At 46.0% G+C, this 24262-nt stretch overlaps 1 protein-coding gene across 1 annotated transcript in view; it reads left to right on the top strand.

Moving 5' to 3' along the window:
- Positions 1-24262, top strand: part of ACTR1A (actin related protein 1A) — a 262729-nt gene that overhangs the window by 88384 nt on the left and 150083 nt on the right. The window contains exon 7 of the mRNA XM_078643654.1: positions 461-553. Within this exon, the coding sequence (XP_078499780.1) occupies positions 461-553 (93 nt within the window). The remainder of the gene's footprint in view (positions 1-460; positions 554-24262) is intronic.

Genomic DNA, 24262 nt, shown 5'->3' with positions numbered 1-24262 from the left:
CAGCAGGGTACATACAAATGAGAGTGTGCAGATTAAGATCACCATTATAATCGTAAAGGTATATTTATCCATTTGGGTATCACGTTTAGTAGTCAACAGGCTTTTGATAGACGATTTATCCAATGTTTGAAAGTTCCACCTTGCACTCGTCTATAATTTCTGTCTTGGATAGCTTTGCATGTTTGTCATGTAACAATGTATTTGTTTGTATTCATTCACCTTTTACTTTTCTGGAAGAATAATTCCTTGATCCCGGGGATTTCAAAGATTATTTTCATTATTAACACCAAAAAAGCTGGATAACAGACCCTCAAATCTATAGTCTTATCTGATGCCAAATGTTGTCATATTGATTGTTGTCCATTAGTGATTGGCTGTCTAATATATTTAAAAAAACAGATCATGTACTGCTGTGTGTAGATTTTTTTGCTTGCTCAACAAAGTTTTTTTAATTTTTTAGCGTGCCTGTTACTTGTCAATAAACCCACAAAAAGATGAGACATTGGAGACTGAGAAGGCGCAATACTATTTACCAGATGGAAGTACCATTGAGGTTTGTAAAGCTAATTGTACTTTTTATATCAATAGGTAGAGATTTAGAAATTGATTTATATATAGATGCTGTTTTGCATTTTGTGTGAATCACAGGTCATATTCACAAAGCCTACTGCAATATTTTCTTTAATTGTGTACAATTTTGATATTGTCGCCAATTACTGCTGGTGATGTATTGCCTTATTTTGATAAGTTTTTGGGGAATCCTCCTTTCTGTGGAACTGCTGCCACAATGCACTCCCTCTACTTCAGTTCCTATCACAGGCAGGTCTTCGAGAGACCATGTTTTAGGCCAGTTGCCTGCTGCTTAGGAAACTCTGTAGGAATTAGGCAGGTCTTGTAACAGGTAATGCCCATTTTCCACTGGAACCTCTGGACCCACATACTTCTGAAAGCTCACGAATGCCGAGAAACTCCTCTTCAGGCTTTGACTGTCTAGCAGGGATGAGCAGTCGAGACTAACTCCTGGTAAGACTTGAATGACACAGAATTTGAATTCCCATGTAGTGTTATAAAAGTCTTTAATTCATAACAAAAGTTTCAATGTATAATACATAATGTACCTTTACAGTAATTCCTAATTACCCATTCAGTAAGGTGCATTTCCATACATAAAATATGATGGGCTTACTGGTTCTTCAAAGTATGCAAGGGATAGTATTTGCAGTAGCAGCATCTGTTGAGTAAGTAATGGGCATTCTAGGAGGGTCACCCAGGTACAGAGTCTCCTCTGAAGTAGGGTTCTGTTTTGGCATTAGGTACTAGAAATAAAGACACATGTACCACATTTCTGCTGCGACCAGAAACATTTTTTTGGGAAATTATCCTATGTATAAATAGATCCATTCAGAAAACAAGGTATCTGAGTTTGTCACTGTTCAACCTGCTTAATTAATATTCATTAGGTAGGTTTAAATTGTAACTCATTCTGGTAAAAAATTCCAGGGAATGTAGCCTGCAAAGGCCAGCAGACCACCATGTGATTGATTTTAAATAAAGTAATTTTTTAAGACTTTGACTGTAATCTCAGTCACAAACCACTAGTAACATGTTAAAGATTCACATTGTGGAAGGGACGTCCACAACACAGCCCTTCTAAATTGTGAAAGAATAACCATTCAGAAACCCATTTTAGGACTCGGTAAATGTTTACAGACTAAAATGAGTTTTCTACATTAGAAACACCTATTTTGCAGTCGGAAACACACCGATTTTATGAATAACAGTGTTTGGTACTTGAAAATAGGCTAGTTCATCTGGCCCTTTGTGTGTTGCGCAATATAAAGTCCACTCATCTGCTGGACTCTGGCAGTTGAGTTAGGGGACTTTTTAGCGAGCAATTAATAGAAAGTTATATCTAATGATTGTGGCAGGCAGGGGGAATGTCTTGCTCACTGGGAACACGTGACCGATTGTTTGGATTTAAAGGTCCCCTGCATAATGTCGTGAGTGTGCACTCATGCCCTGATTTACCCAAATTGATCCTCAGTCGTGTTCTTTATTATTTTGATCTTTTTTAACCTTTTTTGTGCTTTCATGCACACTAACCATAATGCAGATACTCTGGCAACAACATTAGTTATGCCCTTGATTCATAGCCATACACTTTTTTGAAATTGCGCAGTATGTCTTCCCTCCCTAGTGAGTGTGACTACTACTTGACAGAGCAATAATGGTGGCAGTGTTAATTGATAAGGGCTGCCGGGGGGAGGTGTGGAAGGGCATTCTGCCTTCTGGTCTTACCGGTACAAACGTTCAACCTATTTTTATGTGATCAGATCCATCGCTAGATTCTGTGTGCATGGATACACAAGTGGCAGAGCTGCCTCGATCCAAGCCCAGACATAAACCCTTGGATTACACAAACTCTATCTGCAAGACTAGTATAAGAGAAGGACTAACACTGAAGATCAGTATTCCAGGACCTCTCACACTTGGTGTATGCGTCCTCCCTTCACGGGATTGGAAAATCTTCTACGTTCCAAGCATGGCTAGTCTTTGATAGCTTCAAAATAGAAATGTAGTTTGGAAGTGATTTTTATTTCTATTGTGTTATCTCTAGCAGTTCTTGAAGGTGAACGTCCAACATTGTGCTTGAAGACATTTTGGATAAGAAGTGAAAGAAGTTACATTTTGGAAATTCTCTTAATTAGCTTTCAACTGAAACCTGTTAAATATCTTTGTTCAGCCATTAGCCAAACGTATGCAGTTTTTTTGCATGCTCATTTGCATGCTTGCTAATGGAACCTACATCATTCTATGCTTATATGACCTTTGGGTGCTTGCTGGAGGTTACACAACAACCTGCAAATGTTTGCTAAATGGATGACTGATAACTTTTTGAGTCTTAAATCCAGTAACAAACAAATCATGCTGGTGAACGGTTAAAAGGTGAAGGGTCTCAAGATTTTGACCCACTGGGCTTGGAGTCTGCACTTTGACAGTTGTTACTGTGCCGAAACTGTGGTCATATCTGAGAATCCGATATCTCTAGCTCCATAGGTCTCTGCTTTGTCTACCAATTTCTCCCAGTTGAAAGTAATGAGGAAAATCCTTCCTGATGTAGCTATTCAAATTCATCAGACTACCATCATATCATTAATAAGCACTATTTGGGTAACACACTTTAATTAAGTCTTTCAAAGTATACTTTTTTCTGTTTTCACTGTAGCCAGAATGCTGCACCAATAGTGCTGACAGGTGCTTTAGGATTTTCATCTGCCTCTCTCCTTCTGAAGAAGCTTAGGTGTGTGCACCATTCTGTACCTGATAAGTTTCTGCATTTCAGTGTCAACCAGAGAACACTACACTAAGAAAGCAGATGTTCCTGATTGCTAAATTCAATAGGGACAGGATGGTGCCTGTGCTTTCTTCATTCTTAACAAGTGATCAGTCCTACTACTGATGTTCCAGTGTTTAGAAGAAAACTGAAATATCTCTTTAATACATTTTTGTAACCTTTCATTTCTTGTCGCCCTAACTCAGCCTCTTATAGGTCAGCGCCAATAACTAATTGATGTGTACATGCGCTATACAAGTAAAAAACCTATAAATCAAATTTAAATAATGAATAAATGTCCCAACGACAGAACCAAAACAACACAGTATCTACACTGTGTGGACTCACAATAAATATCAACTGATTCAGAACCATGATAAGATGTTTCTGTGTATAGTCATAAACATGTAGCATGCAGTTGCATGTCCCACCAAGGAGTATGACTAAAAAAAAATTCCAGATATAATAAAACTGACAATGAAGGAGGTGCTGATTTGGGGAATTACGGTACAAAAGGGGGTGGTGATGGACGGAGCATCTGAACCAATCAAGCACTCACACCCAGTCGGGGCGCTAGAGGGCGCACATACGGAATGGCCGCCTAACTGCGTGGCTCCCGTTCCCTGCAGCATTAACCCTCTATAAATCCTTACCAACTGGAGAGTTGACTCGCTCAAAACTAGCTGAATAGGTACCGTGGCGACTCAACTGCACTCGGTCCAAATACCGGACCGCTGACGGACGCCTGAGGTGCGAAAACGGCTCTGCAAGATTTGCCGGTACTACCTATGGAGCCGCAGTGACAGGAGACTCGGGCACTGGCGAGCACGCAAGACCGGTGCTTGCCACGAGGCGCGAGGCCCCGAGCAGGGGCCTGGCTGTGGGGCCTTGCTCTGCCCCTGGTGACGACCCTGGCCGCTGGCACCTGCCCCCAGAACACAGTGAACCTCGTTGGAGCGTTGCCGGAGGTCGAGCTCCTGCCTGCAACAGTGGAAGCCGAGCCGGTGCCGTGCCGTGCTGAAGGTGGCGCGAGGCAAGGCGGCCATCGATAAGATGCCGCCCCTGTGATACTAGCCTCCCGTCGGTGGCTTACAGGTACTGGGCATGAAGGGGGACGGAAGCCTGCCCCGGACACCAGCAGCGGGGCAGCCGTTTGACCAGACTGTGGCCGGGAACCGTGTAGGGTGACCCTGCGGCGAGAGCTCTCCTGCCGTCCAAGAGGCCTAGGTGCGGAGCGTTGCAGCGACGGGGATCCCGCTGGTGAGATGTCGGAGGGTGTGGGCGCCCTGTTCCCCCGGGAGACACGCCATGCCTGATTCACCCGGAACCGGGATAGGCTGAGTGGACGGCCGTCGTTGACCACGGGGCTCTCTAACTGACACTGCTGCTCTGACCTCTGATGACCCCAAGGCCTACCACGCTGGAGAAACCGTGAGCCCCTGAGGTGCTGGACGCATAGGGGAGCCGGCCACAAGTGTGCTAGCGGCGTGCGGCGCTTGCTATCTCTTCACCCCCCGCGTCGCGTCCGTCCGCTCACACTTTTTTGCTGCTCTGGTTGGGAACCCCCCGCCCTGCTATCTTGCTGGTCCGGCTCCTCACTTGCAAGGATCTGATGAGCCCCGCGGCGTTTTACTGGCATCGCTTCTTGTTGGTGGATAGGTCAGAAGGTGCTCTGACGTACCCCATAGCTCTGGCATATCCCGGGACGGTGAAGCAAGTGAGGCGCAAAAGCACGATGGTGCTCATAGAGAACCGCCATACGAAATTTAATTTTGAGGGTGCCAGGAAGGGGTTGAAGCCGGGATCGGTCGAGCCGGGGCCTAGTAGTGCGGATACTGCTGCGGCATCCTCCCCCTCGTCCGAGCTGGATATGCACCGTTTGCTTCAGGAAATGCGCCAGGGCTTCGCTACAGTGGTGGAGAAAGTGGACAGGATGTCCTCCAGGATGGATGCCCTGGTACACAAAGTAGATCAGCATGAGAAAAGGATCACCGCGACGGAGCAGCGGATTTCGGACAGCGACGACCTCACTGCCACTCATACATCTCAACTTGCCCGTATGGACAATCTCCTTAGAGTTATAGCAGCCAAGAATGGGGACTTGGAAGCCCGCAGCAGACACAACAACATCCGCGTCACGGGCGTTCCGGAGTCCACAGACACTGGCAGGATGGAACTCTATGTGGAGAAAATCCTCCGAGCGTCAATAGGGGAGCATGCCTTCTCACCTCAGTTCATTGTTAAGAGGGCGCATAGGTCTTGGCTCCCGTCCCTAAGCCTGGAATGCCGCCTAGACCAATTATTGCTCGCTTGCTTAACTATCGCGACCGCGATGTCGCCCTGAGAGCTGCTCGGACCAAACAGAACCTGCACTGCAATGGCGTCACGTTCTCCCTATATCCTGATTTCACTCCTCTTGTGCAGGAGGAACGACGCAAATTCCTGGCTGTCAAAAAGAAATTGAGAGGCTCAGTTGGACTATGCCCTGCTATACCCGGCGAAGCTGAGAATAACACACTAGGGTAAACAGAGTTTCTTCACTGACCCACATAAAGCTGAGGACTACTTAAAGACGCTCCGCGAAGCACAGAGGAGACGTCGAGATGATAATACAGACCTCGAAGAGGATCCATCACTGGTGGAAGAAGACAATTGACATGCAGAGCTCCTCATGGATTAGATTGGCCCGGTGCTGTCCTATAGAGCTTGCCCTAATGACACTAACACAAATGGTATTGCCACTTCTTTTGCAGTATGAGACTAGTTGACTCTTCTAACGGTACGATATTGCAGGGACCACTCTCCCTGCCCTAGCCTCTACCGAGGGTGGTACAGTGCGAGAGGCGACCAGAGGGAGAAGTGGCTGAGCGCCCTTGATGTTGATTCCCCTACGGGTATACCCCAGTCATGGGCACAAGTTCTGGGAGTTCTGGAGAGGTGGGAGGGGGAGGGGGGTGGGGATGGATGGCTGCTGGCATGATTGGGATGCAGTAGTGGGAAGGGGGTTGTGTACTGTTGAGGGGGAGGATGGCTTGGTAAGGACAGCGGATGGCTGGTTGTTCACTATACTGTTTGGCATCATGTACGTATTAATGACTTTTAGGCACCTACACTGGCAGGTCACGTGTGCAAGACTCATTTTTTGTTATGGCGGGTTCAGGATCTGATGCACAATTGCGATGCTTATCATGGAACATACGTGGTCTCAATAATGCTATAAAATGTCAAAATGTTGTCGCATATTTAGATCGTCACCATGTTCAAGTTGTTATGTTGCAGGAGACGCACATCTCGCCACGAACACGTCCTTCTTTTGGTTGTAAATGGGCTACTACCCGTGCCTTCTCCTCTTACTCTACTTATGCGATGGGTTGTTGTTATCCTAATTAAACGCACAGTACCCTTCCAGGTAGGTGGAGTACTAGCGGACACAGAGGGCCGCTTCGTTTTACTGTGGGGGCGGCTAGGCCGCGACACCGTCACCTTAGTGAACTGTTATGCACCCAACTTGGATATGCCCTCTTTTTTCACCACGCTTTGGGGTAAAATTTTAGACGTGGGATCCCGGCATGTCATTTGGGGAGGGGACTTCAACATAGCACTGGTGCCTCGATTAGATGGGGCTGATGGGGCGGCACAATACAAACCCAGATCCAGGGAGACTCTGGAAGGTGTAATCTCGGAAGGCAACCTGATAGACGCATGGCGATGCCTGCATCCTCTCCGCACGGAAGGTACACACTTCACCTCACTGACAGGTTCATGGGCACGACTCGATTACTTTCTCATGTCTAGAGAGATATTTGCAGAAGTGACTGATGTAGTGCACCTCCCGAGGACATATTCTGACCATAGCCCGGTCCTCATGACCCTGCGGGTGCCTGGGTGGGACAATCCTAGACCAAACTGGCGGTTACAACCAGCGGCCCTACTGGACGCTGTATTTCGCACTCAACTGGGTGAAGAGGTCGCCGCATTTTTCCCCATAAATAAGGGCTCCGTTGACTCTGTTGAGCATATTTGGGAGGCATTCAAGATAACGATCAGGGGCCATTGCATGTCAAAGAGCTTCGGGGTCTTGCGCGACATTCAACGCACACTCCGCACGCTTGAAGATGAGTTGAGGGCGCTGGAGGTGCGAATGGCAGGGGGTGATGGCATTACTGCACACGCTGAATTTAGGGACAAACTGACACAATATGAGGAAGAAGCAAGTAGGGAGGTCAAGTTTAGGGGCAAACATTGGCAGGCGAGGAAATATTGCGAGGGGAATAGACCAGGCAAGGCGCTGGCAATGTTGACACGTACACCACACACCAATAACACGATCCTTGAGGTGATAACTGACCTGGGACATACTGTCAGGGACTCAGATGACTTACTTGCCGCTTTCGTTTCCCATTATCGTACGCTCTACACCACGGCCACAACTGTTGACGTCCCGTATGATGATTTTGTGGGTGATATAGCTCTCTGCTGGCTCCGTGACGGTGATAGGGCCTTCCTTGCTGCCCCCTTCGAGCTAGATGAAATCCGGGACGCTATCATGTCTCTCCAAAATGGGAAGGCGCCCGGCCTGGACGGACTTCCGGCCAAATTTTACAAGGCTTATGTGGACATAATGGCCCCGGTCCTCCGCGAGGTTTTCGTGGAATCCCTAACTGATGGTATCCTCCCCAGCTCCATGCGCGAAGTCGTCATCACTTCACTATTGAAGCCTAATAAGAACCCCAGGGCCTGCGACTCTTATCGGCCGCTCTCGCTTCTGAACTGCGATGTTAAAATATTGGCCAAGGTGCTGGCTACCAGACTTTCTCTTCTGATGACCCGAATTGTTTTGCCTGATCAGTCTGGTTTTGTCCCGGGCCGCTCTACCTCCCACAAACTGCGTACTCTGTTTTCCTTACTACGCACGGTCCACCCCGACCTCCCTGTTGCAGCGGCCTTCCTAGACGCCACTAAAGCCTTCGACTCAGTCGAATGGCCGTACTTGTTCACTGTCCTGGCTCGTATGGGCTTCCCTAAATTATTTATTTCCTGGGTCCAGTTGCTATATACACAACCCACTGCGAGGGTCCTGATGAATGGCCGTCTCTCCGCATCGCTTGCCATTTCCAGGGGCACCCGACAGGGATGCCCATTATCCCCTCTCCTTTTTGCGATCGCTGTTGAGCACCTTGCCTGTAGGCTTCGTCGGCTTCATCGAGACGGTGCGATTCGCTGTTTTCAGCGCCAGATTGACATATCGTTATATGCTGACAATATGACACTGTTCGTCAAAGATCCGGCGCGTAACTTGAATCCCCTACTCAGGGAGTTTGTTGTCTTTGGTAGAATGTCTGGCGTGCAGATAAATTGGGCGAAGTCCCTATTTTTCCCGCTCATGGATGCGGTCCCTGACTTCCCCCTGGACTACCCATTAGAGTGGTGCCGTACAGATCTCCGATATTTAGGTATCCAGGTCTCGCCTGACAAAGATGAAACGATACGCTCCAATTACGGAGTTGCCGTCACTAAGCTCGCCACACTGGTGGACCGATGGATCTCCCTCCCTATTTCTATGGCAGGCAGGGCGTCCCTTATCAAAATGGTGGTGCTCCCCCGCTTCCTTTACCTCTTCCTTAATATTCCCTACTATCCGGGCGCCTACTTCTTTAAAACATTGAAATCGGAACTCTGTCGCCTATTTTGGGGGGGCAAGGGCGGCTGAAATGGTCAATGCTGATACAGCCATACGACAAGGGGGGTTTCGACCTCCCCGAATTCGAGGTCTACTATCTATGTGCACAGGCGCACTATGCCTACCACTTGATGGTCCCCACTCCCTTTATGCCTCAGCTGGCGGTAGAGGACTGGATTGCAAACCCTCTGCCTCTCAATGGCCTCCTCCACTGTTCGGCGTCAACCATCACGACGCCGTATACCTCCGTCACATGTACTATCGATGCATGGTGCCGTATGGCTAAAAAAATGGACTGCAACTTGCTGTACTCTCCTCGTATGCCGCTGGCATATCACCCTAAGCTTGAACTCCTGCAGGAACGCGGGTTCCGAGTGCTCTGTGGGAACCTACGGCTCACCTGCTGGGGCGATCTCTTCTCCGCAGGCCGCTTTAAAACTGCGGACACCTTCTTCGCAACGCACAACCGCACCCCGCTCGATGTATTTTATTATTTATGATTGCGCCAAGGGATGCGGGATATCCTCCCTAACTTTCCCGAAGAGCCGGAGACCACACCCCCGCTCCACTTGATGCTTTGCTCACAGGATGGCTCCCATCTCATGTCAGGCATGTATCGCCATGTCAGGGCATTTGGTCCGATGCCCGAGGCCTCGGCCAGAACACATTGGATTGCTGAACTGGCCATTGACATCACCGATGATCAGTGGTTATACTGCTGTACCCTCACGGCCCATATATCGGCCAGTTGCAGGCTTAAGATTATACACTACAAATTCTTGCAGCGATTCTATTACACCCCAATGAAGAAATACAGGTTCCGATTGTCTGATAATGACCGGTGTGAGCGATGCCACGCGGAACATGCCGGTTTCTTACATCTCGCCTGGGAGTGCCCCCCTGTACAGGCCTACTGGCAACAGGTGCATAGCGCCCTAGAATCCATGACTGAGGAATCCATAACCCCAGGCCCGTTACTAATGCTTCTGGGACACACACCACATATCCCCAAGACATGTAGGAAATTCGTAGATGTTGCATTACTCCTAGCGAAATGGCGAGTAGCATGTAGATGGGGTCGTGGCAGGGCCCCGAAGTTTAAGGAATGGCTCGCAGATATGACATATAGCCAGGAGCAACACACAGTCTTCGCTGACTTACTCCCACTATCTAGCAGGCCGAGAGACATCTGGGGTCCTTTAGTCGGTTATCTTCTGGCTCAAGCAGCACGAGATGGCAGCTCGGAGGGGGGCGGCTCCCGAGGTGATGGCGATGTCCAGATATAACATGGCCGTCCACTCAGATAAACCTGTCCTTGGCGAGCTTTTTGATTTTCGCTATAATGTACTGTGCTTATGGCGGCCAAAGCGGTACAAGCCGGGCTGAAGACGGCTGTAATGCCAGAAACCGGTCATCGGAAGCTTGTTTCCGGCCAGACTGATGTGCATATGGCCATGTCCGAACTGGGGTGGCAGAGTGGGCTAAAGAACGGTGATGGATTAAACCCAGATCTTTTGACTGGGTGTGAGTGTTTGATTGGTTCAGATGCTCCGTCCATCACTACCCCCTTTTGTACCGCTTTGGCCGCCATAAGTGTGGCAGGGTATGCTCAGACGTGAGTCCCTTGCTCACTCTGCCACTGGATTCAAGCAAGCCGGGCTGAAAACGGCTGTAATGCCAGAAACCGGTCCTCGGAAGCTTGTTTCCGGTCCAGGGAAGGCATGGCTTGGCAGTTCGGGCTGGACTTGTTCCCATGAGGCACAGGGTCAGACTGATTTGCATATAGCCATGTCTGAACTGGGGTGGCAGAGTGGGCTAAAGAACGGTGATGGATCAAACCCAGATCTTTTGACTGGGTGTGAGTGTTTGATTGGTTTAGATGCTCCGTTCATCACCACCCCCTTTTGTACCGATTTGGGGAATTACAGCATGCGTAATAGGCAGTGGAAATAGACTTTGTGGGATCCTAGCAATGGTGCTGTTGACAGCAAAGTTTGTGTAATAGAATATGCACACCCTGTTAAAATGACGACAATCACCTTAGAACCCTAACTGGCTATGTACGCATACGCCTTTGTAGTGCACATACAAACAGTGATGGATAGAATGCTTGGATTAATCTCAGCCACTGGTAATTACTTGGGCTACATCCCAGTCCATCCTGAACTGGAACACAAGCAATCCAGGACCAGTTTCACTCTTGTTATGGGCTCATCAGCCGGATATAGCTTGGTTCCAGTGACAGCGTGCACAAGACCCACGTCTGGGCATACCCGTCCCACTTAGGGCAACATATGAAAGTTAACAAAAGGTGATGGATGGAATGCTTGAATTAATCTCAGTCACTGGTAATTACTCAGGGCCGCATCCCAGTCCATGGTTATTTTGCACACTATGCCACTCCAGTTTTGGCCTAGGTATATGAAAATCAGTTGTGACCCTGCTTTAGTGGGTATAGTCCATCCCGAACTGCCAGGCCCTCCCTGAACCAGAACACAAGCAATCCATGACGGGTTTCGACCTTGTTGTGGACTCATCAGCCGGATATAGCTTGGTTCCAGGGACAGTGTGCATTGGACCGTCGGCTATGCATACCATCTCACTTAGGGCGACATATGAAAGTATACAAAAGGTAATGGATGGAATGCTTGAATTAATCTCAGCCACTGTTAATTACACCGGCCGCATCCCAGTCCATAGTTATTGGGCACACCATGCCACCTCAGTTCTCACAGATCTCGGTACTGGGGGTGAGTGTTTCTCATTGTTCAGCATTCCGTCCATCAGTTGTTCTTTTTGCAAAGCACACAAATATGCTGAAATCAAAGGCTGTATGATTAGCGCAGAAGTCTTTCTGATGGATACTTCTACCTGCTGATTCTTTGCAATTCGAATATCCCAAGCGTCACTCTGGCTCCAGAAACTTTCCTATAGCCCTTACATGCCAGTCGGGGCGTCGACTGTACCTTGGTGTAACCATAATGTCGGCGTGCTGACATCAGTTCCCTTTTTTCATTGCTATCACCACGATGCAGTGCTTTTCTTCTCACCTCAATGTTTTCTCAGTTTATTTATTTAAGTGCAGTTACGATCCAGATTCAAGCCACGTTGAGAGTGCAATGGACAGTTATCCATAATGGACCCTCATATGATCGGTCTTTGGTGTCTTCAAGTCAACCATGATATTGTCGCTTGTGACTCCTGTCAGAAAATGCAACCTAAGGCAGTGGTAGAGCATGAGGCCAAGATGTTTATGGCTAGAGCAAGAGATGAACTGTATGTATGCTCCAACAATCTCATCCACGACCAAATCTCCATAACCTCATTCCAAATCATCGAAGAGAAGGCATGGGAAAAGACATCATAAAACCTATTGTTTGTCTTCCAGAAGCAAGTCTCCGAGGACTTTTACTTCAACCTTTCTGATTTTGGACCAAAAGCAGACAGAAGAAGTGAAAAATCCAGCACCTGGCACCCCATTGACACCTTGAAGGTTAAGCGGACCCGGCGGCTCCATCTAACCAACAATGGTGACGTGGGTGTCCTATGTGGGCTTCAGGGCACCCACTCTTTATTGGCTGGACCCTGTTTCCCCCGGGATGAAATCGGCCAGCTCCCGCAGGACGCAGGATCCAACAGCGTCTTCAGGCTCCTCCTGCAGTCCACAACCTGAAAATCTGGGTGCCCTCAGTGGGACCAGGGCACCCAGTAATGTGGCAAGGCACCGGGGAATGGGGTACCAAAGGCCAAAGTCGGCGTGGGGGGCGGGGGGAATTGCGCAGCTACCTTACCTTGTTTGAGAGAAAAAAAAAAAAAATGATGGTGGATGGGTCCCTAGAGCCGTTATCTGCCCTGGGAGGGTGGCCACGCACCCCCTCTCCCCATTAGAAAAATGCCTAGCCCCCGGGGGATGGGGTTCCCAGGGTTAAATAAGGCCTTACCAACCTAATGGGTTGCCTGTTTGAACCTTTACACAGTTGTCCTTTACGATTATTCATATTCAAGACAATTGTTTTATTTGCTATCACTTCGCCTAGACAGGTAGGCAAACATCAGACATTGAGTGTGAAACTTCCCTTCTCCTTGTTTTTTCCTGACAGATTGGTGTTGAGAACCAGGGCTCCCTAAAGTGGCTACCCCCTTCCACTTAACCCAATGTATCCCTCTTTCCACTTTCTATCCTCCTCAACATCCAACTAAAAAGGAGGCAAGACTTGCCTTGATGCAAAACGAACTGTCAGCTTCTACTTGGACAGAAGACGTGAATTCAGACTGGGTGATCAGCTCTTTGCAGGGTACAATGGAAAAATAAAAGGCAGCGCTGTACACAAACAGACACTCTCAACATGGAGTATCCTGTGTATCAAGATCTGCTATGCCATTGCACAAAAGGAACACCAGAAGGTATTTGTGCTCATACTACCAGAGCCAAGTCTTGTACCTCAGCATTGGCAAGAAGATTACCAGTAGCAGATGTTTACAAATTGGTGGCTTAGTCATCCCTTCACACTTTGCAAAACACTATTGTTCAAATTCCAAAGTGAGGAGTATTGGTTTTGTTGGTGCAACTAGTCATGCATCCATTTCCGGGTGTGGGGCTGTCTGGGGAATCAAAAGGTGAGGAATGTGCAGGTAGAAGTATCTCAATCAGAAGAACAAGTTACTTACCTTGGATAACGCTTTTTCTGGTGGATATTGTAATACCTGCTGATTCATCACCGACCCTCCTACCTCCCAGATGCATGACTGCATATAGCAATAGTCCTAGTCTAACATGCTCTAAATATTACTGAAAACTGCATCTTTCAGTGTAAAATGTTGGTTTCATCCGTTCGCCTCGAAGGCTGGCTAAAACATTGATAGAAATTGACGCATATATGCTGACGGGGGCAATTTATGTCCCCAGTGACGTCACAAGGGCCTTCTGAGGTACCACCAATGCCTCTTGCTGGTGTGGGAGAGCTATTGAAATGTTTCTTGATCCAGACTAACGTTTGGGATACTTAATAGGTGAGGAATCATTTAGGTACTGTATCCCCCAGAAAAAGTATTACTGAAGGTTAGTAATTTGTGTTTTTTAGGTGACAGCACTGTTGAACAAATCCGGATGGAAACTACAGAGGTAGGGTGTATGCAAAGGAAGTGTTCTCCTTTTTCCAGATAGACTAAAGACTTCTGACACACTGAATACCATTTACCAACAAAGGATAACAAGTTGGCATTCTACTTATGTTGCCTAATAGGAACCTGACCTGGATGGATATTGGAGCAATACTGAACTGAGGAAGGAGTTAGAAGGGACTGACTATTAGGGTTGAGCAAACTACCTTCCTATTCTACATAGATTCACTATTGAAAGATTGCGAAACCAGAAAGGAGTGCGTTTTAGGGTGAAGGTCACTGATACCTGAAGGATATCTCTGTTGCGGTGGTCATGCTCAATTACTCAAGGAATACTTTTAGTTAAAAGGGTGCAGATTGCTCGCTCACAATTGGTGGTGTGCTTTGTCAGAGGACATGCTACTCAACCCAAGCAAAACCAATTGCTAGTGGTGGGCTCTATTGGTATAAACAGAGCTCTTAAGTGATGTCACTCATTGTAGGTGTTCTGGTGAATGGCGGATTATGGTTTTTTATGAGATTCATCCAAAGCATCTACTGCTTTTTCTGTTGTCACTTTCATCTTTCAAGACTGCAACGAGAAATAAAAAGGAGCAATGTCTACAGTAACAGGCTGTTAATATTGAGGAGGCAACGCCAGACAGGTTGCAAGCTGGGGAGATCCAGTACTCAGCTGCTCACTCTACTGTGGCTACTCTTAAAGCAGATATGGACAAGGACCTTTAAGAAAATTCCTGAGAGACAGTACAACTCCCTAAGCCTGGATTTAGGTTTGTGGAATAAAGTAAAAAATACTTCAAAACAGGAGCCATCAGGTAAAAGAGTAATCAAATCCCTGCTGAGACTGTGACCATGGCTTGTGTACCATACTGTTTGACTGGATTCAAGTAAATTCTGGTGAAAGAACTATTCTTTCTAAACCGATATTGTATGTGAAAATAAAATAAAATGAAAGAATAGGAAAAGCTACCCAAAGTTAAGCTTTTAAAAGGCGGGGGAGTGTGCCCCATGTATATGATAGATGTAGGGATGCTTGTATAAGCCACCTTCTAGGTCATGGGGCAGTGATTTTGAAAAATAGTGAGGTGCATCTATTGCCCTTTATATGCTTCACGTGATCTGGATAAAACCAAATGCAAGGAGCGCAACTTGTCCAATAGCTCTGCTTTTTCTACACTTCTGGTTATTGGCATGCCTGGCATCCTGCTTTTTTCAACTAAAGTTCTGCCCTTTGGCTTGGAACAGTACCTTTTATTTTCCATAAGGTCGTATTTTCCCAATGTGACTCATCCCAGTGGCAGTTTTCGGATTGCAAGAAGATCACCAGGTCTTCCCATACTTCAGCGATTGGCTGATAAAGGCTTCTTCCTGTTGGGCAGCCAAGAGATCAATCAAAGCTGGTCTACAGTCCCTCAACAATTTAGGAAATACCCTCAAAGAGCACAAATTTTCCTTCCTACCATCCAAGACGAGAACATTTCTAGGTCCTATTTTGTAAACCATAGAGGACAAAGCTTATCCAACAGGCACTTCAAACTAATGTTTCTAGCAAACAGGTGACTAAAAAGACAGTCCGCTTCAGTACGCCTCTTCAAATCACTGTTTGGTATGATGTCATAATGCATTTCTGTTTGTTGCCTTCAAATGAGGCACCTTTAGGAAGCACTACAAACATTGGATACAAGCCGAAGACGTGTTGGACAATATAATTCATATCAGTCCAAGAGTTAAAACTGTTCTTCCATGATGGATTCACAAATCAAATCTTTCATCAGGTTTAATATTCCTACCCCAGATACAGCAGTTCTTATTACCAGATACTTTCCTGGAAGTTTGGGGAGCTCATTTGCAGCACCTGGAGATCAGTGACAAATAGGCTACCCAAAAATTGAGTCTCCATATAAATCTCCTAGAATTATAGAATTAAAAGTTTTAGCACTGAGTCTCCAAGCTTTTCTTCTACAGATAGCTGGTTGTTCAGTCCTACAATGCATGAATAATTCCACAATTCATTAAATGAGTTAGGAAGCACAACATCTCAACAATTGTCACTGAAAGCTCGAGGAATTGAGGAATGACTGACAAAACATCATATTGACCTAAAAACAGAACATGTCCCTGGCTCACACAATCATTGGGAGGGCACTTTGAGCAGAATGACAAAGAACTGGCATGAATGGCAAGTCCTCCACACGATCTTCGATCTTGTAAAGCCTAAACTCAATCTGTTTGCAACAGAGAATCTGAAATTTTAATTTTGCTCACGTTTCCATCAACCACCAAGGTCATGGGGGGAAAGGTTTTTTCGATAACATGGTCAGGGGTTTTTGCTTACCCTATTCCCCTATACCCATGACCCTAAACAAAATGCCCAGAAAAGGCTCTGAAAGCGTAGCTAAGAGCTTAAAACTTGTGATTAGCAGTCGGTAGCTAGTGCTGGTGTTTCAAATGAGGCGTGGTTGATTGGCAACGAGAAATTCTCATCAGTCTTGCTGCAGCATTTTATAAAAACTGAAGTCTATGGGTTAGGGAAGCAGGAAGGCCCAAACAGAGATTATTTGCATAGTACAATCTAGACGTTACTATTGTATGTACCGTTGTTTACGCGTATTCTCTGGAACCAAATGTAGGATTTTCTTCAGCGATTTAAGCTGTGCAAAACAAACAGCAGAAACCCGTTGGACTTGCAATGTGAGTCGAAAATTATTTCTAAGCTTCTGGCAGTAGAGGAGGGGGGAGGAAGGAGGATTAAGTTCCTTTGACCACCACATACAAGGATCAGGCGGGTACTTTAATTACATTTTTTTTAAATTATTTCTGAATTTAGTTTGAGAAAGTGCTCCTGAAAAGGTAATAGGTGCTGAGTGTTGTCAGCATACCACACTACCTTTACATTCCAGAATCATTGTAGCCAAGAGAACTAGATATATATTGAAAAGGATGGGGGCTCAAGGCAGAGTCATGTGGGACAGCATACTCAAGTGGTTTTGGGGTAGCTGTAAATGGAGTAAGGAGAACAGACTGTAATCTACCCTTGAGAAAAGATTGTAACCATGCAAATTCATGGTCCTGAATGCCTGACAATCTAATTGTATCCAAAAGGGTAGAGTGCAAAACTGTATTGAAGGCGACATATAGGTAAAGCTGGACTATGATGGGAGACCGCTGCAAGTCTAAATTTTCTTTTATAAATGCTGACTTCCAGAAGTGCGAATTCAGTACCATGCTCCGGGCAGAAGCCAGACTGGGAATCCTGTAGTATGTTTCTGGATTTCAGCAAAAAAGGTTAGCTGCTTGTTGACCAGTTTCACTAGAATTTTTGCTGCAGCTGGTAGAAGAGCGATTGGTCTAGAATTGTTTAGTATTGCATGGTCTGCTTTAGGTTTCTCGAGCAGCGGAAGAAAAAAGCCTGTTTCCAGTCAATGGGAACAACCCTGAATCAAGCGAGTTACTCAAGATGTTATTTAACATAGGACTGATGGTAGAGGAAGCCATCCTTAAAAATTGGGGAGGGCATGGATCCCCGGGTGAGTGATATTTGCATTTCACTATAGCTCTTTAAGAGAATCATCCTCTGAGATGGAATCGAATTTTAGTAATTGAGGACCCAGATTTGTCTCGAACTCTACATGAACATTAGAAAGGCATGCTGCAAAGAATTTCATGTAAATGTTTAGAATTTTCTTATAGAAAAATTAAGATTAGTTGTTACAAAATTCCAAAGAAGGAGTAAGTCTGTTTTTTTGTAGACTGTAGAGAAAAAAAAAGGACCATTTTTGGCAATTAACATGGAATTTATGAGACTATGGAAATTAGGGAAGGCAAATATTCTTTCTGGTACTTTCGAAAGGTTTGCGAAATTTTTCATTGCAAATTTATATTTAGCTTTTGCCTCAGGGTTATAAGATTTATTCTGTCTCCATTCAAACCCATTCACAGATTGCAACTGAAGTTTCTTTGATGAAAAACGACACTTTTGCTAGCTTTCATTTCAGCTAGGGAGTTGGTTCATTAACAGGTGTTCACCAAAAGGGAACCATAATGTCGGGCCTTCAGTTGTTCCTTCTGAGGTTACCAAAACAAACTGTGTTCATCAGAACAGACAATGCAACTTCTGTGTTTTACCTTGCAAAGCAAGGAGGAACAATGTCCCTTTCACTGTCAGAAGAGTCATCACAGTGGAACATCTTCTAGGATGCCAGAACAACCAGGCAGACACGTTTAGCCGCACTCTCTCCAATTGACGTGAGTAAGAAGTCCATGAAAACAAAGTAGAATATGTTTCAAACAGAGGGCCCACGGGCAATAGACCTATTTCCCACCTTGACGAACAAGGAATGTGGGTATTACGCCAGCAGGTTGTCATCCATGATCCAGAGGCAATTTTCTTTCGATGACCTGGTTAAATATCTCCGCGTATGCCTTTCCACCATTTCCCCCTCATTCCGTGGATGCCTATGCAGGTGAAGGCAGATCACCGTTTGTGATCCTGATTGCCCCAGCAAGGGTGCTCAAGTTTTGGAGCAGCTATCAGGCCTCGAAAAATCTACTCTCCCACTTGCAATGGCGAGTCAGATTTTATAAGGTCGAGCTTTTTAGCACGTTCTGGTCTGGCGAGTAAACTTAATCTGGAAAGGAACAGGTATTCTGTTCATTCAGAAAGTAAATGAGCCATAAACATGCCTTTAAATCTCGTTTTTCTCTCCACTTATTTGCTGTCTTTTCAAGGAAAGAGGTCAAATGTTACTTTTACTAATTGCTGCTTGGAAAATGAAGTTTATTTTTCTTTCTCTTACTACAGTTAGAGGCTTTTGTCAAGTGAGCTTTCTGACAATCACTTAACATTTAAATAGCTTGTAAATGCATAGTACAAATATTTCAAAATATATCAGAGATTCCGAAAGCAAATGTTTTTGTAATTGAGAAGTGTGATGCAAACAAAGATTTAAACATGAGCACAACAAATCCGAACACTTTACTTGATGATGTATAAATTAAAATATTTACAGAAACTGGAGTTTGAGGCATATGAGCTGCAGAATTCATACTTTTGCATAGATTGCCATCGGGTGTTGGGCTCGGATGCTTGCACTTTGCTGTTGTCTTGCAAGAAGTCTTTGTAGTCATGAGATAGGTGACTCTTCCCTTGGACGATAGTACTCATGGACATCGACTCCATCCTTAGATTTTTTTTTCCGCCATCTGGTGCGGTAACTTCAGCGCTCCAGTTCGGTGTCATGTTTCCAGACCTCTTCGACGCGCAAAACATCACAAATCTATGGTACTGTTTCGTTCGCGTGCCTCAACGCGATGACTCAAGAATCCCTCGGTTCTGGTCGTCGACGCTGGCTGCTGGGCCTATCGACGCCATTCAGGCCTGAGGCTAATGCAAAGGACTCCATTTAAAAAATGGACCCAGTGTGGAGCTAAATTTCCCCACAGCGACCATCACAAGGTCTGCAACCTTTGTCTTTCGCCTGAACACGAAGAAAAACATTGCCAAGCCGGCACCTCTTTTTGATCCAAGAAAACTATCAGTGATTGCCGGGATCAATGACACGTCATGGCGCAACGATCGGCACCGGTGCCAGAAGATATCTTCAATGAAGGCCTTGACGTCCCAGAGGCAGAGGATTCAGAGGAGCTAGACATCGTATCCGCGGCCGATGACGAAGACTCCCATGACCACATCACTCCATGTCAACGAGTGAGTACAACTGCCCCACCCAAAAAACAAAGCTCCGGTCAAAACTTCGCCTGAAGGCCTTAGTCGAGACCGAAAGAACACTTGAGAAGCCCCGCCTCCAGGCCCGGCTCCGAAGACAACAAAAAAAGCCTTCCGGCGGCTTGGGACCGAGCAAGCCGCACAAGGAGGAACATATCCCGCTGTCGCTAAAAAGGACTCAGCGCCAAGTACTTCGGCACCGAAAAACCAAAAGCCCTCAGAACTGAAGACACCTCAAAAACCTTTGGATCCGAATTTTTTTTCGGACTCGACACTGAAGCCGAGGGACAAAAAACCCCTTCAAAGGCTCCAGACAACGTCCGGAACCGAAAAAATCACATTTTCACGAAGGCACATACCAACAAGGATTAACTGTTTCCACCAGATCCCATCAATCCGAAACAGAAAACACTGCATGTGGACCCTACAACAGGCCATATTATCAGTACCCCCTCGAACAAAAGAAAATTCGACACCCCAAACATTCCTGAGGTGCCTGTGAAGAATAAAGACTGTGCAACTTCACCATTTAGACCCTCTTCTCCTGTTCTTTCTACTCAGCCTTTCTCTCCTCCAAAGTCTCCTATATTTCCTCCATACTCACCACCACCACCACAGAATGATGATGATTACTTAGGGGGCGGGGGTGGAAATAATGACCCCTTCAATGATCCTGATGATGACACTGACATACCACACGACACATGGGATGACTACAGTCACCCTGTAGATCCTCCAGACCTTCCTGATCCAGAGGCATACCCAACCACCCCAGATGACAACATTGGCTTTAGTCATCTCACTGATAGGGCTACCCAATATCATGGCGTGCAAATACATTCCGACCCCACAGAGGAGCACTTCCTAGTAGAGACTAATGATCCCACCTACATTAAAGGTAAACTCCACTTAGATTCCCTGGTAGTGACCAATGCTAATGCTAGAAAGCAGGCCAACTCCCAAATCTCCGGTGATGCCCCACCTCAAGACAGAGTCAAAACTGCTAGACGCTTCTGCAAACGAGTTGCCTCCCAAGCTGCTAATCACTAGAGGATAGCTAATGCACAAGCATTACTTGCCGGATACGATAAGGCTCACTACGACGAGCTTGGGGGCCTAATGCAGCATTTGCCTGACCAATACGAGGCCAAAGCCAATGATTTGATTCAGGAGGGCAAGTTAATAACAAATGCATCCATTAAATGTGCCCTCGATGCACCAGACACTGCATCTAGATCAATCAACACTAGTGTGTTACTGCGAAGACCTGCATGGTTGCGCATTTCTGCCTTCAAAGAAGAAGTGCAAACTACTATCTTTAATCGGCCGTTCAATCAGGTACAACTTTTTGGCCCAGCTGTAGACACAACATTAGAGAAAATTAAAAAAGACACTGGGACTGCACAATCTATGGGTGCATTGCAGTCTTCGTTTACATGAGGCTCCTTTCGTCGCTCCTTTTATAGGGGTGCATCCAAAAACATCAGTACAGATACTGCTTGCCCCAGTATTGGAACTTTCATAGATTCCCATGCTTTGTATCATTCCCCGTCATCAGCCTGGGAGCCTCTGTAAATAGAAAATACCATAGCAGTATGTACAAAAGAGAAAGAAGGCCTAGGCCTCATCTTATTTTGTAGCATATCTATCTCTTTTTGTAAAAGAGACCAAAACTTTGCAACAACCAATCAGATTAGCCTCACCCTGTGGAACCCTCAGAGCGTCCCTTTCAAGAACAGCTAGACATGCAATGGCGCCAGGTGGAAGGTTCTTTCGAGGACAAGATAAAGGTCACCCCTCTCATGAGAAAAGCAGCAGGTTGGTGGGCTATTAAGGAAAATATCTCAAGAGGTCTCTCTTTCAGGATGGCTCCATCCCCTCTGATTCTAACCACAGACGCCTCAAGGGTGCTGTCTTACAGGACCTCCAGGTGAGCATTCACTGGAATCCAGAAGAGCGTTTTCTTCATATCAATCTCTTGGAACTCAGAGCGATTCGCTTAGCCTTGCAGGCTTTCCTGCTGAAGGTTCAAGGCGCAACCGTGCTGGTCAGGACGGACAACACAACGGCCATGCATTACATAAACAAGCAGGGAGGTACGAGGTCTCATCTGCTCTCGGAAGAGGCTCAGGAGATATGGGAATGGGCGATTCTCCACAACGTCGTTCTTTCAGCAGAGCATCTACCAGGCACTCTCAACACAACAGCAGACACCTTGAGTTGTCTGAAATCGGCCTGTCACGAGTGGGAATTGGATCAAGACATTCTGAAGAAGTGTTTCAACGTATGGGCACTCCAACAATAGACCTGTTTGCGACTACAGAAAACAGGAAATGCCGACTCTATGCAAGCAGGGATCACTATCGAGGGTCACTGGGGAATGCTCTTTCTATGTCTTGGTTAGGCGCATTTGTTTACGCCTTTCCTCCAATTCCCCTATACCCACGGCTTCTCAGGAAAATAAAGATGGAACCTTGCAGGATGATCTTAATAGCACCAGCGTGGCCTCGCCAATTCTGGTTCACGAAACTTCTCCTGCTTTCTCAGGACCATCCATTTCACCTATGTCCCATTCGATCTCTATTAACAATGTCCCAGGGACAGGTGGTACATCCAGATCCGAGCTCTCTCCATTTGAAGGCCTGGCTCCTGAGCACAGATTTCCACAGCTTAGATATCCCTCGGGAATGTAGGGAGATATTAACTCAAGCTCGCGCACCAAGTACAAATAAAACCTATTGTGCTAAAAGGAAGCGCTTCTGCCTGTGGTGTCATCGGGAACACATCCATCCATTCTCTTCAGCTCCTCATCAGATACTGCCTTACATTCTATCGCTGGCTAAATCAGGCCTTTCTCATTCTTCCATCAAAGTACATCTGGCGGCTATTTCAAGATTCAGAAGAACAGCTTCTGATCCTTCGCTCTGGTCTGCTAGAATTATCAAGCAATTCCTGAAAGGTCTTTTCAGGGTTTTTCCTCCAGTGCGACCACCACCTCCGGCTTGGAATCTCAATCTGGTTCTGGCTCATCTCATGAGACCTCCGTTCGAGCCAATCCACAGGTTGGACTTAAAACTTTGTCTTGGAAATTAGCTTTCCTTTTAGCCCTCACTTCAGCTAGGAGAGTTGCAAGCTTTCTCCATTTTAGAACCCTTTCTACAGTTCAAAAAGGACACTGTGTTTTTAAGAACCAATCCAAAATGTATTCCAAAGGTCCCTTCGGATTTGCATTTCAACGAACCAGTGGTTCTAACGTCATTCTTTCCTCAACCTACATCCCCTGCAGAACGGTCTCTACATTACTTGGATGTCCAGAGATGTCTCAAATTTTATCTTGAACGCATAAAGGATTTTAGAAAATCATCTCAACTTTTTGTGGCTTTTAGTGCACCTCGAAAAGGACTTCCTCTCTCAAAACAAGGAATCTTACGCTGGATTTCTAGTGCAATTCATTATTGCCACCAAGCGGCAGGAAAGCTGCTGGAGAGACATGTACGAGCTCACTCCACAAGATCAGTTTTATCTTCGGCAGCTCTCTTCGCTGGAGTTCCTATAAAAGACCTGTGTAGGGCGGCTACATGGAGCAGTGCCCACACATTCACAAAGCATTACTGCCTGGACTCTTTCATAAGGAGCGAAGCGGCAGTAGGACAAGCAGTACTGAGGAATCTTTTCCAATGAGGTGAGCTTTCCCTTCTATCCCTCCTTCCTATGATTGCACATTTTGTATCACATAATGTTTCTGATGTATTGTTACAAGGTATAGGATTGTCATATGAAGACGGTTATGCTGAGATATTGTAATACTCATGTAGCAAAATGTGCACTTGTGACTTACTGCTAGCTACTCTGATACAAAGCATGAGAATCTATGAAAGTTCCAATACTGGGGCAAGAAAACAAATTACTTACCTGTAACTTTGGTTTCCCAGTATTAGTAACTTTCAGCCTTCAGCAAAGGTGGTTACTGTTACACAACGGCTGCGAAAATCTGAGGCTCTCTCAGGAGGGTTCTATGGGGTGAGGCTAATCTGATTGGTTGTTGCAAAGTTTTGGTCTCTTTTACAAAAAGAGGTAGATATGCTACAAAATGAGATGAGGCCTAGGCCTTTCTTTCTCTTTTGTACATACTGCTATGATATTTTCTATTTACCCAGGCTCCCAGGCTGATGACGGGGAATGATACAAAGCATGGGAATCTATGAAAGTTACCAATACTGGGGAACCAAAGTTACAGGTAAGTAACTTGTTTTCTTCCTCCTCCTACAAAAGTCTCACACAAACATTCCCCAGCAAGGGATATTTCAGAGGTGGGTACAGGGGAAATAACAAAGGGAGAGGCTGAGGTAACAATACTCGCACCTCCCCCACTAACAAACAGTGACTTCCCTCCACTCCCTCC

This window comes from Lissotriton helveticus, chromosome 5_1 (genome assembly GCF_964261635.1).
Source record: "Lissotriton helveticus chromosome 5_1, aLisHel1.1, whole genome shotgun sequence".
Lineage (NCBI taxonomy): Eukaryota > Metazoa > Chordata > Amphibia > Caudata > Salamandridae > Lissotriton > Lissotriton helveticus.
Note: the sequence above shows the minus strand (reverse complement) of the source record. Positions and strands in the feature narration are given on the sequence as shown.